Source organism: Podospora pseudopauciseta, assembly GCF_035222475.1.
Source record: "Podospora pseudopauciseta strain CBS 411.78 chromosome 5 map unlocalized CBS411.78m_5.2, whole genome shotgun sequence".
In the NCBI taxonomy this organism is placed as follows: domain Eukaryota; kingdom Fungi; phylum Ascomycota; class Sordariomycetes; order Sordariales; family Podosporaceae; genus Podospora; species Podospora pseudopauciseta.
Window position 1 is genome coordinate 1,188,521 of NW_026946666.1, and position 14,190 is coordinate 1,202,710.

The 14,190-nt window shown below is 50.9% G+C and overlaps 5 protein-coding genes across 5 annotated transcripts; all 5 read left to right on the plus strand.

The window, feature by feature from the left end:
- Positions 1-940: 940 nt before the first annotated feature.
- On the plus strand, positions 941-2,169 carry QC763_512810 (uncharacterized protein). Its single transcript, XM_062913834.1, has 3 exons — positions 941-1,459; positions 1,516-1,761; positions 1,814-2,169. The coding sequence occupies exons 1-3, from the start codon at positions 1,268-1,270 to the stop codon at positions 2,009-2,011; spliced, it is 636 nt and encodes a 211-aa protein (XP_062764111.1). The 5' UTR covers positions 941-1,267; the 3' UTR covers positions 2,012-2,169.
- A 523-nt stretch (positions 2,170-2,692) lies between these two features.
- Positions 2,693-4,279, plus strand: QC763_512800 (uncharacterized protein; the record flags this gene model as incomplete). The annotated part of the gene is made up of 1 exon (XM_062913833.1): positions 2,693-4,279. One exon carries the CDS (start codon positions 2,693-2,695, stop codon positions 4,277-4,279), a length of 1,587 nt encoding a protein of 528 aa, XP_062764112.1.
- A 3,539-nt stretch (positions 4,280-7,818) lies between these two features.
- QC763_0082900 (uncharacterized protein) lies at positions 7,819-9,830 on the plus strand. The gene is made up of 2 exons (XM_062906140.1): positions 7,819-8,068; positions 8,153-9,830. Exons 1-2 carry the CDS (start codon positions 8,048-8,050, stop codon positions 8,318-8,320), a joined length of 189 nt encoding a protein of 62 aa, XP_062764113.1. The 5' UTR covers positions 7,819-8,047; the 3' UTR covers positions 8,321-9,830.
- A 527-nt stretch (positions 9,831-10,357) lies between these two features.
- On the plus strand, positions 10,358-11,603 carry QC763_512780 (uncharacterized protein; the record flags this gene model as incomplete). The annotated part of the gene is made up of 2 exons (XM_062913832.1): positions 10,358-11,145; positions 11,196-11,603. Exons 1-2 carry the CDS (start codon positions 10,975-10,977, stop codon positions 11,601-11,603), a joined length of 579 nt encoding a protein of 192 aa, XP_062764114.1. The 5' UTR covers positions 10,358-10,974.
- Positions 11,604-11,681: 78 nt separating this feature from the next.
- Positions 11,682-12,404, plus strand: QC763_512775 (uncharacterized protein; the record flags this gene model as incomplete). Its single annotated transcript, XM_062913831.1, has 1 exon — positions 11,682-12,404. One exon carries the CDS (start codon positions 11,682-11,684, stop codon positions 12,402-12,404), a length of 723 nt encoding a protein of 240 aa, XP_062764115.1.
- Between the last annotated feature and the right edge of the window lie 1,786 nt (positions 12,405-14,190).

The following is a 14,190-nucleotide window of genomic DNA, read 5'->3' on the forward strand; positions in this document are numbered from 1 at the left end:
GGCCACAGTCGGAGTTATTGATATTGACCTACCAGTTCACCATGTTGAATAGAGTTTAGCTCCGGGTGATTTGAACCCTTTGCTTTCTGGGGTACCCTGTCTCGGCTGTCAAAGATCTGCTGGCGGTGGATGGTACTGCCAATCACTACTGGTAAGGGCATAACGACCTGGTGCTGGCACAGCTGACTCGGAAACGCTGTGTTTGGGCTAGCGCCATCTCGCAAGCTTTTTTAGCCTCAAGATCTGCGATGTCAAATGTGGGAAGGAATCGTTGCACTGCAGATGCCACATCGCGTTTTTTTCTGAAGAAGCGCGGATTGGCACTATTGGGTATTGGGGCTTGATTTGTCTATCCACTCGCGGCCCTGCGATCTCTTGCCGAGTCGGCCCTGTTACGGGTATGCCTTGTCCCCTGCCAGTTCATCAGAAAATCATCTAAGCTTATACCAACGTCGGTCAGTTGCTGGAATGAATGCTCTTGCCCGGTAACCTGGAAGCATGACTCCAGGCATGAAAATGGGACCCCGAGCAAAGGCACCATGTTTCAACTGTTTGGATTACCTGGGCGCGGTAACTGAGCCGGCCTGTGTCTCAATTTCAGCAGAAATGGGAAGTAAATTCGATTGCCAGGCCAGACACTGCAATGGCTGCAGAGGAGAGACTGGGAGGGTGAGAATTCATGATCGCCGCAGGAGGTATGCTTTCGTGAACAGTCACGGTTTGTGACGTTGTAAAAAATGAAGTCTTTGCGCCGCCAAACGCGGCGACATGTGGTAGCCTGTAAGTAGTTCGCAAATCCTGACTCGGCTTAGGAGGATCTAGGGGTTCCACAGCGATCTCATTGGGCCTCGCTCACCGCGATGCTATGGCATTTGAATCATTGTCATCTCAACAGAGTAACCCTTCTGAGTCTAGCTCAAGATCCTCGGCATTCCTCCCATGTGCCTCCATTGAAAACCCTGTCCGTGACTCATGCCAGGAACACCCTGTTGCTGATCGTCGCGAAGCTTGGCCCTGAGGATCACTGGATGGAGCTCTTCGCGGCAACTGCGCTTTCCAGGCTTTCCACGACAGAGCCTCGCTGAAAGTCGGTGACTTGGTGAGAGATGAACGTGAGATGGCCTATAAGAGGCCCTCTCATCCTCCAGCTTCATCCAGACATCTTCTCCATCACTCATCACAGCTCTTCATCCAACAGCCCACCAACACTCAACCACTTAACCCAACACCTTTCCAGCCTTCATAAGCTCACTTCACAACCGCCAGAATGGTCTCTTTCCGCAACATCATCGCTGGCACTATTGCCCTTGCTGCCCCCGCCATGGCTGCTCTCACCTCCACCCAGATTGCCGATACGCTCAAGACCTTGACAGCCAGGTCCCAGGCTCTCCAGGCTCCCGCTCAGCAGATCACCATCATCAACGGCCCTCTCATCGTCGTTGGCCTTGGCCCTTTCCCTGTTTGTCCCCTCACATGCCTACCCTCCAAGTGACAGGCTATTAATTCCTCCGCCAGCAAATCATCCAAGGTTTCACTGAGATCATCACCATCACCACTGCCGCCATCCCTGAGATTGTTGCCACCCCTAGATTCGAGCTCGACGCCGACCGGAAGACCGTTGCCGACGCCTTCCGTGAGTTTGTCCGCGTCCACCAGGTGCTTCTCAACATCTTGATCGGAAAGGCTGGCCTCTTCCAGACCGTCCCCATCATTGGACAGCCCGTTGCCGCCGTCCTTCGCCAGCTCGAGTCTGTTGTTGATGTGAGCCTTTTCTACCCCTAAGCATGACTGAACTTGAACGCTGACCAGACAGTCTGCTGCTTTTGCCCTCATCGATGTCGTCGCTGGCACCAACGGTGTCCCCGAGCAGGCCAACTCTCTCGGCAACACCATTGGCATTGCCATCGAGAGCTACGAGGGTCTCCAGGTTACCAAGCGTGAGAATGTCATTCCCGCTGCTGCCATCAAGGCCGCGCCCATCGGCCGCCGCGCTCAGATGATCGCTGCCTAAGTTGCTGGCTGGCGGGCTTTGGTCTAGAGAGAAGATACGAATAATGCTGGATACGATGCTATGGAGGATAATCGGATGGGGGAAAAGTTGTGAGTTGGACAAGCGGTACCTAGTTAGCGCTGAATTTACATGCTTTGCTTTTGTTTTCACTTACTACATCACATTTCTGCACCCTTTGTGACAAGTTGTCAATCGTGTCTTTACAGGCTCTGGTTGCCACTATTGGCTGGCTGCTGCATCATCACAACTATTTAAAGAAGGAAGGCGATGTGACTCTGTCGATAAACAATTCAGGGGTTCAGGGGCTGTCATGGTGACAAAGAAGATGGTCTGTGCACACCCACTGCGGATTTGTCGGATTTTCAACTCTGGAACCTACAACATACATACGTCAAAGAAGTGGGATGAAGAGACAATAATTCTGCTGATTTGGCCATGAGCTGAAACCCAATCAAGCCCGGCAATCTGGTCCGAGTTGTTGATCAGCCCGTGTAATTGGCTGCTGGGTAACACCGGTGATGTCACAAACCTGGCTGCTGGGTCAAGGCTTGGCAATTTGGGGCACAGGCACAGTTGCATCATAGCTGTCGATCAGCAACATAAAACAACCAGCGACCCTCTCCATCAGTGAGACAATGTTTTCATCCACATACTATACATAGCATCGTTATACCGGCTACCATGAAGCCATTCCCAGAAGCTCTCGGGGGCCACACCCCTAAGACCTTCCCCTTCAACCTCCTCCGATGGCGATTCCTCCCCATCTTCCTCGGCCTGAGCTACATCCTCTACTGTAAACTCACCTCCCAACCCATCTTCGCCCACCCACTCCCCCAACACACTGGCCCCTACGCCGTCGGTGCAATCGATATCGAATCCCCCGTTATGCCCGTGCGCACCATCGACACAGCACGATTCAAGGCAACTTCCACCCCCGCCTTCGACCTCCAAACCGTCCTCTTCACCGTTTACTACCCCACCACCTACGCCGCCGCCAAAGCCTCAACCGTCAAACGCCACCCTTGGATCCCACGACCACTTTACCTCCGTGCTCAGGGTTACGCCAAGGCGGCGCACATCAGCAACTGGCTTGTCAATAAAATCTTCGAGATTGCACTCAAGACGCTGGCCGGGAGCATCACCATCCCCGCTGCGGTTGACGCCCCGCTAAGCGACACCGCGACGAGATACTCCCAGTTTGCGACTTCATGGGACAAGGCAGAGACACAGGAGCAGGTGCTGGAGAATGCACAGGTGGGAGGTCACCCGGTTATCATCTTTTCTCATGGGACTGTATCCAGTAGGACGGATTACTCCCATTATGCTGGGGAGCTCGCGGCGAGGGGGTACGTGATTGTTATGCTTGAGCATCGAGATGGGTCTTGCCCGGGGAGTATGATCAAGCGGAAGGGACTGCCGAAGGAGAAGAGGCTCATTTTCGATGAAAGTGAGGTTGAGACTGCTGATGGGAGGGAGATCAGCGTGGAGGACTTCCACAAGGCGCAGCTCAGCTTTCGGGAGGCGGAGATTGAAGAGGCGGTTAGGGTTATGAAGTTGATCAATATGGGGCGAGGCGCCGATGTGTATGAGTTGAACCCCAGAGGCGAGGGGGTGGATCTTGTTAACTGGGCCGGGCGGTTGAACACAGATGAGATGATCGTTGCCGGACATAGTTATGGAGCGACTGGGGCCATGCAAGCTTTACGTGGAGGGCCGACGCCAATGAGGCCGTTCAAGGGCGCTATCATCCTTGACCCTGGGAAGCAAAGCGGTCCGTTGAACAGAGATATCAACGTCCCCATGCTTGTGGTGCACAGCAATTCTTGGAGCAGCAAGACGAGCATCTTTTATGGAAGGGCGCACTTTGACACGGTGAAGGAGATCGTGGAGGAGAATAATGAGAGGGGGAATCCGACCTGGTTTATGACTTCTCTGGGCACCTCGCATCCCAGTGTGACGGACGCGCCGTTATTGGAGCCTTGGATTCTGAGCTTCACGACTGGGGCAACAATTGATGTCTATCAGGGGTTGAGACAGTATGTACATGTTGCGGAGGACTTCTTGGCGTTTTTGGGTGATGGAAAGGCAAGGGGGTTGCTGGCTGAGAGGGCTGAGTTTCCTCAGTACGACGCTGGTTCTGGGTTGGGGATGTGGCAGCCTGGTCAGGGTGATAACCAGCAGGCTTGGGAGGAGAAGGGGGAGTGGTGGGATTGGAGGAGTTACTGGCAGATTCATGTGTCTCCTGCGGGAAATGGTGACAAGAACTGAGGCAGTAGTGATCTGCCTTGACTTTTAAATCATTGTTTTCAGCAGGAGAGTTATCGGTGTCAGGCATGTCCATGATTAATGAATAAATAACGACAAGACTTTTCACACCTCTGGATTACACCATGGTATTTCTCGCCTCTACAGTCACTCAGCTGCTCGGAGCAATATCTATTCAGCGGTTGTAATATGCCATGTTCCCAACAGTCCAACCCCACCACGGGTGGAAGGGGCTCACTACACCCTCAACAAGACAATAATTCTCTTCTGGCTGTTGCTTGATGCTGTTTCATGGAGGCCTTGAATTTCAATCTGGATAAAAGCTACATATCTTGCCCAGGAGGTCTGGTTCATGGTACCCCAAAACCTCGACTACACACATGATGCTCAACAGATTTCCAATGCTAATTCCAGAAGGCCATGCTTCAGATCCCCCGCGTAGACTGAAATCTTGGCTTTCGACTTCCCTTCATCATCCTTCACATCCCAAATGCGCTTCCAACGATAGGCAGGCTCCATAGTCTTTGCTTAACGTCCGATGGTCCCATAGGCGCTTGTTCCAGGTTATGTATTGTTGATTGATAGATTTCCCTCTCGAGCATACGAAATTCCCCGCTCTGCTCATCGAGCACGTGGTGAATATCTGGCGCCGAGATGGTGATGAATCCGAGGAATGTTCCCGGATAATTGCTGGGCTGCGCCTCTCCATACGGCGAGATTGCTTGTTGGTGCACACGAAGTGCAAATTAACAGGGTGTGGGCATCTTGTTATACCAGTATCTTTGAACATGGCTGATGTATCCGTAATAGGGTGGAAGTTGAGCATGCTTTCCCAGGTATTCAGATATAAACAATTACCGGCTTACCTTTGATATGTCGATGATCGTTAAAATGACTTTTTGCCTTCGTCATGTCACTTGATTGATGATTCAGTCTTAGTCATCTAAGGCATCTCATGAGTGCTAACCCTGCAGTCCCATGTCTGTATCATGAGGGCTGCCATCAAACTTGAATATTTTCCGAACTCACTAACCTCGTTATCTTCGATACCTCTAGAGTCACGGAGTAATATTGACTTTGGATTATCGAGATCGCCATTCATACCACGCTCCAAATGGCGCTGTCATACATTTATTTGCCTAGGGTTGGTATCTTGTTGTTACCGGCTTGAATAAATACAATGATGGTACCATAACCTCCTCTAACTACCAAAGAATTACGTCCATCCTCGATTCAAATCCCAAGGTATTCCACACCCCCAGAGTTAAAACTCCACCATCCTCACAACTAATTCTCCCTCTTCACCCCTTGAACCAAAGACCAAGATATCCTCCCACCCCCATCATACGGCGTCCTCACCCAAGCCGTCACATAGTTATCTATCTTACCCCCCTCATCTTTATCAAGGTACCCATTCACCTCCGCCACCGCCGCCCAAGGCCACACATCATCAGGCGAACTGGTCGCCAGCCTGTCCTCCTGATCCGAGTACATCCTTATCTCCCCTGCCCATCTGTACGTCTGGTTTGTAATCGGCCAGACGCATTTACACACCAGGGAGGGGTGAGCGTCGTTGGCGAACTTGTCCCATTTGTCAGGGACAAAATCACCGGGGCCGTAGATTCTGGAGAGGTGCTTGAGGATGTGCTCGGGCTCGAGGACGAAGCCCTGCTCGATGAGGCGGTGGAAGCTTGTTGCGCGGATGATGATGAAGCCGAGGAAGCCGGTGGCTGCGGGGCGGGCGTCGTTGCGGTGGAGGCGGATGATGAATTTGGCTGGGAATTCGGTGCGGCCTGGGAGGGCACAGATGTCGGTTCGGGGCCGGAGTTTTTCCTGGGCACGGTCGGGGAAGATTGAAGAGGGGGAGGAGGCGAAGTCGGGGTTGTTCATGGCTGTTGAGATAGGGTAGAAGGGTTGTGGGTGTTGCTGAAATGGGATGCTTTTGATTACTTGTTAAGTCAAGATAGGTAGCCTGTGTTCCTGCTGAAGTGAAAGGTAGGTACCCACGGGCTACTACCTCTGGAGTGTTTATAAGAGATGAGAGCTTGACCCGTTGAAAGTCACTGATCTAACTTAGCATGTTCTGTGAGCGATCCATCTCACTCGTCTGTGTGGGTCTAGCTAAAGGTGGCACCACACTGGTTGCTTGGCACAGGAATGTCAAAAGATCGATTCAGACGTCCTGTGTCTTGTACCGTGATAGTAATTGGGCTTAGCTTATGATGGATAAATAGAGCTTGGATCAATACCTTTATTGCTAAGACTATATCTATAGACGGCTTAGATGATGTTCTTAGAAATGTGTGAAGATGCGATCCTACCTCACATGACTCACCTTTCTGACTTTAGCCCTGGTAACAGTGGCGAAGACCTTGGCCTACGGCTTTCCCCTGATACAATTAACATTTCAAGATACCCTTATTTAAGGATATTATGTGTGGGAGAGCTCAGGACTCGGCTTTCGGCCTTATTGTCTATATTCTGGGACTCCATAGATCTTAAATATTGGTTGGATTTCCATGCTCTTTATCGCTTACCTTTCTTTTATATCTGGCAGTTAATTTATACCTGTAGTGTGGGTTGCTCCTGTGGGACGGGGCAGGCAGACCTATCCCCATAACTTTTGCTCTGACCCACTCGCACTGGTTGGTGTGAGGTGTGAATGTAGGTTGGCTTGCCAGCTCGCTCTACCAGGTTACCCCAAATACATCGTCAGTTACCACACACTTCTTTTGCTCTGGGCTCACCACAATACCTGTCATCTTTCAGTTACCTAGGTTTGCTTCCACAGAAAGCTTAGGTAGGTAAATAACGTTATTAGAACGTTTACATAACGTTTGATATTGTTAGAAAGCTTAGCCAATGGTATCAGAAAGTTTAAATAGTTTTACTAGAAAGCTTGAATAACGTTGTTTGAAAGTTGAAATATGGTCTTTAGAAAGCCTAGATAAAGTCTTTCAAAAGGTTAAATAATATGTATGGAGGGCTGGGGTATCATATATTGGAAGCTAAGACAATATGTAGAACTCCCCCCTGATTGTCAGACCCACACTCTGGATTGCTCTTGATTAAAGCTTTTGTTGGTATTTCACACAGTCTTTAAGGCTTCGAGGATTCTTTTCCTGTTGCCTAGATTTTCTCACATCGTCATCAGTTTTCACCTAATTTCTGCTTCACTTTTGCCGCCGGTGGCCGTCTCCCAATCAGTGATACTCCTCCGACTCCATCAACTGCTCAACCAGGACTCTGATGAGAGTCTCCGGGACCGTAACATGCGTCTTGATATCATCGGAAATTGCCCTGACGGGATGTGTAGGAAGCCAGCACGGAGTGGCTCACGCCGGCACAGACACATAGCCAGTGACGAGTATAGCTCTGACTCGCAAAAGGACGACCCCGCGTTGTTTGGCCGCCCAGATGATGGTTCTGTGAGGAGTTATCTTGGTTGATGGATTACTGAAAACCGCCGCAATTGGACATTACCGCCCCCACCGCCCGTGAGTTCCCTTCCAACGGCTCGCTAGGCGGCATGCTTCCAATCTCGCGCCATCTTATCTCATCGCCCACCTCACCCGACGATGCCTAGACTTAAATTTTATATCATGGAAAAAAGCGGCAACTATTCCCCCAATACGGCCACGCAAGCACAGCCCTTCCCCCGCCTTACTCATCTGCGACTTGTCTTTTCCAGAGTTCTGCGTACCGGCCATTGTGCTTCTCTTCACCACATTTCCCATCGCACTGTTCCTCGAGGAGCGTAGCACTCTGTGTATGCCACATCGCGTATCTTCGGTATGTTCCTTTCTTAGGATTCCCTTCTCCCTTCCGCTCGTACTCTGGAATCATTCGCATACCAACCAACATTACCGACTACAGTTCAGGCCATCCCACATCATGGACAGCCTCCCATCTAGACTTGATTCTCTGCGTCCAAAGACTGTGGAGCTGATGCGCATTGGTGGCACGCCTGGCCTCTCACTCGGTGCCACGCACCAGGGCACCCAAGTGTACTTCGCCAGCTACGGCTACCGCGATGTCGAGTAACGATTGTTTCCAAACGACGAGACGATTCTTCCCGTTTGCTCTCTGATCAAGGCTGTTACCTCTGCGTACCTGGGAATCGTGGTCGATAAAAAGAAAGCGACATGGAACACGCTGGTCAAGGACGCGCTGCCTTCGCCGGACATCCAAGACGAAACCCATCAGAACCAGATGACCATCGCCGATCTTCTCTGCCACCGATCGGCCATGACTTGGGGTGACAATATGCTCATCGGCACTGACAGCAACATCCTCGTCAGCAGCGCAGGCTCCATGAAATATCTCAACAATCAGACACGACTTCTGCCATTCCGCGGCCAGTTTGCCTACAACAATCTAGCGTACGAGCTCGCTGACAAGGTTATCAAGTCTCTCAGCAAAGAGTCGTTCTTCGACTTTATCCAGAGTCGCATCTTTGACCCGTTGGGTATGACGCGCACCTACCTCAAAACACCCCCATCTGACCTCGACAATGTCGGAAAGTGCTACAATGCTCTGGACGACGAGACCTCCGCACCCATCACCTGTGTCAGATTGGGAGACGACTGGCTCGGCGGTCCCCATTCGGGCATGCGGTCCTGTGTCAACGACCTGATGAAGCTGTGCAAAGCGTTCATCAAAGCATTCGACCAACAAATTTCCACCGGAGAGACATCTACCAAAGGACTACCGCGGAAGCAGGTCACGAATCTGATGTCAGCAAAGATCTTCATGGACCAGCCATCAAGAAATGAGGCGTCATATGGCTTTGGCTGGGCCCGCGTTCAGCCTCCCGGAAGAATGGGTCAGATTGGCATCAATCCCCATTTGATGCCCGAGGGGATGTCCGTTGTCGGCAAAGGAGTACCGTCCCGTTTGGTTATTTTCCACCAAGGAAGCATGCCTGGCGCATTGGCTCTCAACATGCTTGTTCCTGACACGGAAAGCGCCATCGTCATCAAACCCAACGCACTGCCTTTCAACGACGTCCCTGAATGGGTTGGGCAGCTGCTTCTGGAGGAATTTCTCGAGGTTCCGACCCACAAACGCAACGATTACATCGCGGCAGCCAAGATTTCAGCAGCTAAAAATCTCCGGTGGTACCCTGATCTCGTTGAGGAGCTTGAGCGAACACGGATGATCGGGCCATTGTCGTGGAGTCTGAGTGCTTATGCCGGGACGTACTGGGATAAGTTTATTATCCTCAAGGTTGTTGTTACCGTGAAGGAAGCCCACCTCTACTGGGCTCTTCAGGGCCTCAAGACCGAGAAATTTCGACTCACTCACTATGAGGATGACGTATTCACTTGGCTCTAGCCACGCAATGAGTCATCACGGCGTGGACGACGGGTTGGTACGGACCAAGGGCCGAGCTTCTGGAAGGTGAAGTTTAAGGTTGGGCCAGATGGCAATCCTGATCGCCTGTACTAGTTCCATGACAATTATGTTCCAGTAGACGAATACAAGAAAGAGTAACGTGTGGCCATTGTAGCTAGGATGAAGTGCGATGAGTTTGCAAAGGAAGTTTAGGGGGAGTCTTTATATGTCGTTTGTCAGACAATATGGTTTGTCAGGCAATATCACAAGTTCGATTCCATGATCCAAATCAACTGCTGGATCCCATCTACCTACCTACCGACCTACCTATTTACCTGTACACAAGACGTGGTGTTGGGGAGAGAGTTGTTCGCAAGGGTTAGGGTTTACCGACCCGACACCCAGCACAGTCCAGACCGTGCATCTGAGTGGACTGTAGTACTGTGGCAGGCCACAGTGATCCGTGTAATTCTAGCATCGCGAAGGACAGTCGCAGCAAGGTCAACTGTGAGCCAATGGAGGAAGCGTCGAATGTTGTTTTGATGTCGGTTCGAGAGACAACACAATCGGAGATTTTTGGTTGGCCGTTGAACTTCAGCAGCCGCCCGGCCTGGTGGGGCATGCAAGTCCCCGCCAGTCGTGCGACATCAGCCTTCCGATTGGCTGGGCTCAGCGCCTACAGAATGCCGCCAATGTCTTGGGTCAAAAAATAGCAATCGAATTCCAAGAGCCTCACTCGATCGCCTTGTTTCTTTTCCCATGTTGTGCAATTGGAGCTTAGGCGCCAATAGACGCGCTTGTTTCAAGCCGAAATGAATCATCCGTTGCCATGGATCAATGTCGGATCAAGATGGCTGGCGAACAGAACGGAGACACATAAGATGTCGAGCTGCCTCGACGGGGCTCGCTGCTTGGAGCTTCTGTTCAGCAACACAAGCACAGCACACACGTCTTTTCCTTGGGTTTTGTTTCCCTTTTTTCCTTTTCTTAGGGTCTCTATTTTCCTATCTTTCCTTTGTGATTATCTACAGGTTTTCAACTTGGGTATTTCCTTTGGTCTTCGGTTTTCCTTGACTGCTCGATCACCGCCAGTCACCACCAGCACATCCACATCTATTCGACATTTCTTGGCAGTTGACCTGTCCCGATATCTTCCCCAAAACTTCACGCATCCAGCCGTGAAGTAACGAAACCCTGTCCCACGGTCTTATTACCAGTTGCCCAACATTCCCGTGACTACTTCCTTCCCGCCTCCCCCGACGGCGCCGTTTCCAAAATCCAAGTTTCCTCTCAGAACCGCCACCAAGGAGAGACCTTCGCTTGAGCTGGTTACCGAGTTCAATAACGCCGGGCCTAACAAGATGCGGTTCCAAGCACCGCAGCTCGGCGCCTTGGGCGTCACCTTTACTGTCATGAGGGCATCACAGTTTGCGTGCCTCATTTCTGTCATTGGTCTTTGTGCCAACTTCATCAACGAGATTGCCACAGCCGAGCACAGTCCCCCATCAGAGCTTGTCGGTGCTCTGACAGTGGTATGTTGTCCCATTTCTCGACCACTGCATCATATACTGACCTCAAACAGGCCGTCACAGCCATAATCTATGTGATCATCACATACATCTTGTACTACGACAACATGCTCTCGATGCTGACCACTGCTGGTCTCGACAGCCTCCTCCTTGTTGCCTCCATCGTCGTAGCTTCCTTGATTGGAAAGCCCCTTTCCATGCTCAACTGCGCTGCTCTCCCATCCTCAGAATGGTCTTCCGGCCTGTTTTCGTCCGCACCTTCCCCAATCAGGTCGATCATCACCAAAACCGTTTCCTACATCAGCTTCGTTTTGCTTGACCAGACGACCTGCTACCAAATCAAGGCTGTGTGGGGATTGTGCATCACCATCTGCCTGCTCTTCGCCTTTTCCACACTGGCCTGCCTCGGCCTCTGGCAACGCATCCGTCGCGAGACCAAGAACAAGGATATTGAGGGTTAGGGCCGCGCGGGCACCTACGGAGGAGTGCGTGGTGTTGGGAAAGCATGGGAGTCGGACGTGTCTCTTGGCACAAAGTCAATGGCTTCCACCAATTCCTACTACCCAAGCTTCCCCCCTCCTCCACTGGTGCCCATCCGCGATCGCGGGAACAGCCGTGCTCCCCCTGCGGCTTTGCTTTCTGTTGGAAATAATAACGCCCTCGGTTTGTCAATCACTCAGCCTAGATACAGCTGTGAATCGGACGCATCTTCCATCAACAGCGTTTTCACTGGCGGCAGTCCCCCGACCAAAGGGCTGCGCCCACCGCCCAGGCTACACATGCGAGCGCCAGCCAAGACAATGCCGACGATCCCAGGGTCTCCCACTGATGAGAAGGAGGGACAATATCAGGGCCTCTCCCCCCTGGCGTCTCGGGTCCCTGTGCTTACCTTGACAATTCCGAACACACAAGCAACAGTCACGTCTCCCAGCAACGACAAAATTCCTGAAGAACACAAACGGGTGCCAACTCGCCTTCCCTGTTCTCCTTTGTCGCCTATTAGAGGCTTCATGGCCGCTCGGCGCAACCGCAGGTCCGGCGGTGTGCCCGTCCCACCTCCTATCGTGGTCCCTTCGCCGCCAGGCAGGAGCTCTCGCTTCAAGGAGCAAACGAGTCCCAGTCCGGCGCTGGAGACGGTGATTTTCAGCCCACCCCCTATTCCTAGTGCTCCCAAGAAGAGAAAGACGGTCTGGGAGGGATGGTGGGATATCGGACTGTTGGAGAGGATGAACACCATCAAGAGAAAGGCGCTCCCTAAATAGATGAACGATGAGGGACGTAATGGATGATATAGAATGAGCCTTGGTTAGGCCGGTAATGATTCAGGATTGGAACATAATTTTTGGGTATGGGAAAACTGGGACAGGATCATCTATCTCCCTTTGGAAGGTTGAGATATAAGATATATGAAATATGCAGAAAATAATACAGATGATTATTCAACACGACATTCACGGGGACTTTGTGCGGGGTCTTGATCGTAAAACTTTTACATCTCATTGAGTGGCCTTTCTCGGAGACACAGTTGTGATTCACAGCTACCTACATATCTAGGTACCTACCTAATGCTGGATCTTTCCCAGTGTACAAGTTCCCTCTTGTCTTCCAGCTCCACCACCGTCTAAACGGCCCGGCAACGTAATCTCTCAAGCAGAAGTCGCGGTTGGTCGACATATCCGACCGCGACTTGACAGTGTACCCATAGATCTTCCCCGTGAAGTCTGGCTGCACATAAGCCACCATATCCCGGACACGTGCCGTGGTGAGCATGTCAAAGCTGTGGATTTGGAACTGCTCCTGCTCCGCCTTGCGATATTGCCGGATTTCACCGGTTCAATCCTGACCCTGGATCTGCCAGGTTCTTTTCCACTTGTTTCTGTTGTCAACCTCGAGAGCGAGCCGATCAACGTTATCTGTTACGGTTTCGTAGATTGCTGACGTGTTGGGAAGAATATTGTAGTCTGCAAAGCTGAAACCTCTGTAGATGGTGGTGGCGAAGTCAGGGGTGCGAAGGATGATGAAGCCGAGGTTGTCTCTGGAGGCTGCGTGGTTTTCGTGTAATCGGAAGACGCAGACGGCGGGGGTTGGTAATGCGGGAGTGGCCGGGTAGAAAGGGCATAGACGTTCATTTCCTCTCTAGACAGACAATCACGAATAGTGTTTTACAAATATCTAGAATTGTATGGTTGAGACTTCGTTCCTTTAACGGATTTCTTCGGTGTTGCCTAAGACGTAAAAGATCGGTAGGATTAAGTTGGTGGATATAAGAGGGAACAATAGACTTCTTTCTTCATTGTCGCCTATACAATGACCTTGAAAGTAGTTGTCTCCGGTGAGTACGGAAATAGGTGACAAGCATGATACTAGCGTCATCTCTTGGCTAAGACTTGCAGACATGTGGCCTTCTGCCTCATTCTAGTCGAAGCTAATAAAGAATATAGTCCAAGCCATCTCTATCCATTAGAATACCTAAAGCTTAGAGTATCTCTACTCAAAGCTGAGAGTACCGAGGATAAAAGGCTCTGACTGCTTCCTACTCACTAATACCTAAGGTAAATAGATGTACGTTATAACCAATAAATAAAGTCTTCCGCCTCACTCTTATCCAAGCGTGTGTAGAGTATAGTCCAGGCCTCTTCAATTCATCTGACTGACACATAAAGCTTAGACTATGTCTATATGGAGCTTAGAATATGTCTATCTAGAGCTTAGACTATCTCTATTTAAACTTCACACTACCTCTATTTAAAGCCTAGACTGTCTCTATCTAAAGCTGAGATTGTTAAGGGGCAAATGCTCAGACTGCTTCCTGTTCACTTACACTTAACTACCAATGTTAAATGCATGTAAGTCATAACCGTCAACTTTCGTCCATTTTATAGACAGGTGCATGATTTCATTGAGGGTCATCAAGCCAACGTGAAAGTTAGACCTCACATCATTAATCTTGCACTCAACTGCTAGCGTACCTCGAACAGTCAGATGCCACGGGGACCGCTGCTCCGATATCTGCTTTAGATCCCACTTTTCGAACCCACCGTTCTTGGC

Coding starts and splice junctions, on each gene's coding strand:
- QC763_0082900 (XM_062906140.1), top strand. CDS start 8,048: ATGCCACATCGCGTATCTTCG. Junction 8,069..8,152: donor TGCCACATCGCGTATCTTCG/GTATGTTCCTTT, acceptor TACCGACTACAG/TTCAGGCCATCCCACATCAT.
- QC763_512810 (XM_062913834.1), top strand. CDS start 1,268: ATGGTCTCTTTCCGCAACATCATCGCTGGCACTATTGCCCTTGCTGCC. Junction 1,460..1,515: donor TTGGCCTTGGCCCTTTCCCT/GTTTGTCCCCTC, acceptor TTCCTCCGCCAG/CAAATCATCCAAGGTTTCAC. Junction 1,762..1,813: donor AGCTCGAGTCTGTTGTTGAT/GTGAGCCTTTTC, acceptor CTGACCAGACAG/TCTGCTGCTTTTGCCCTCAT.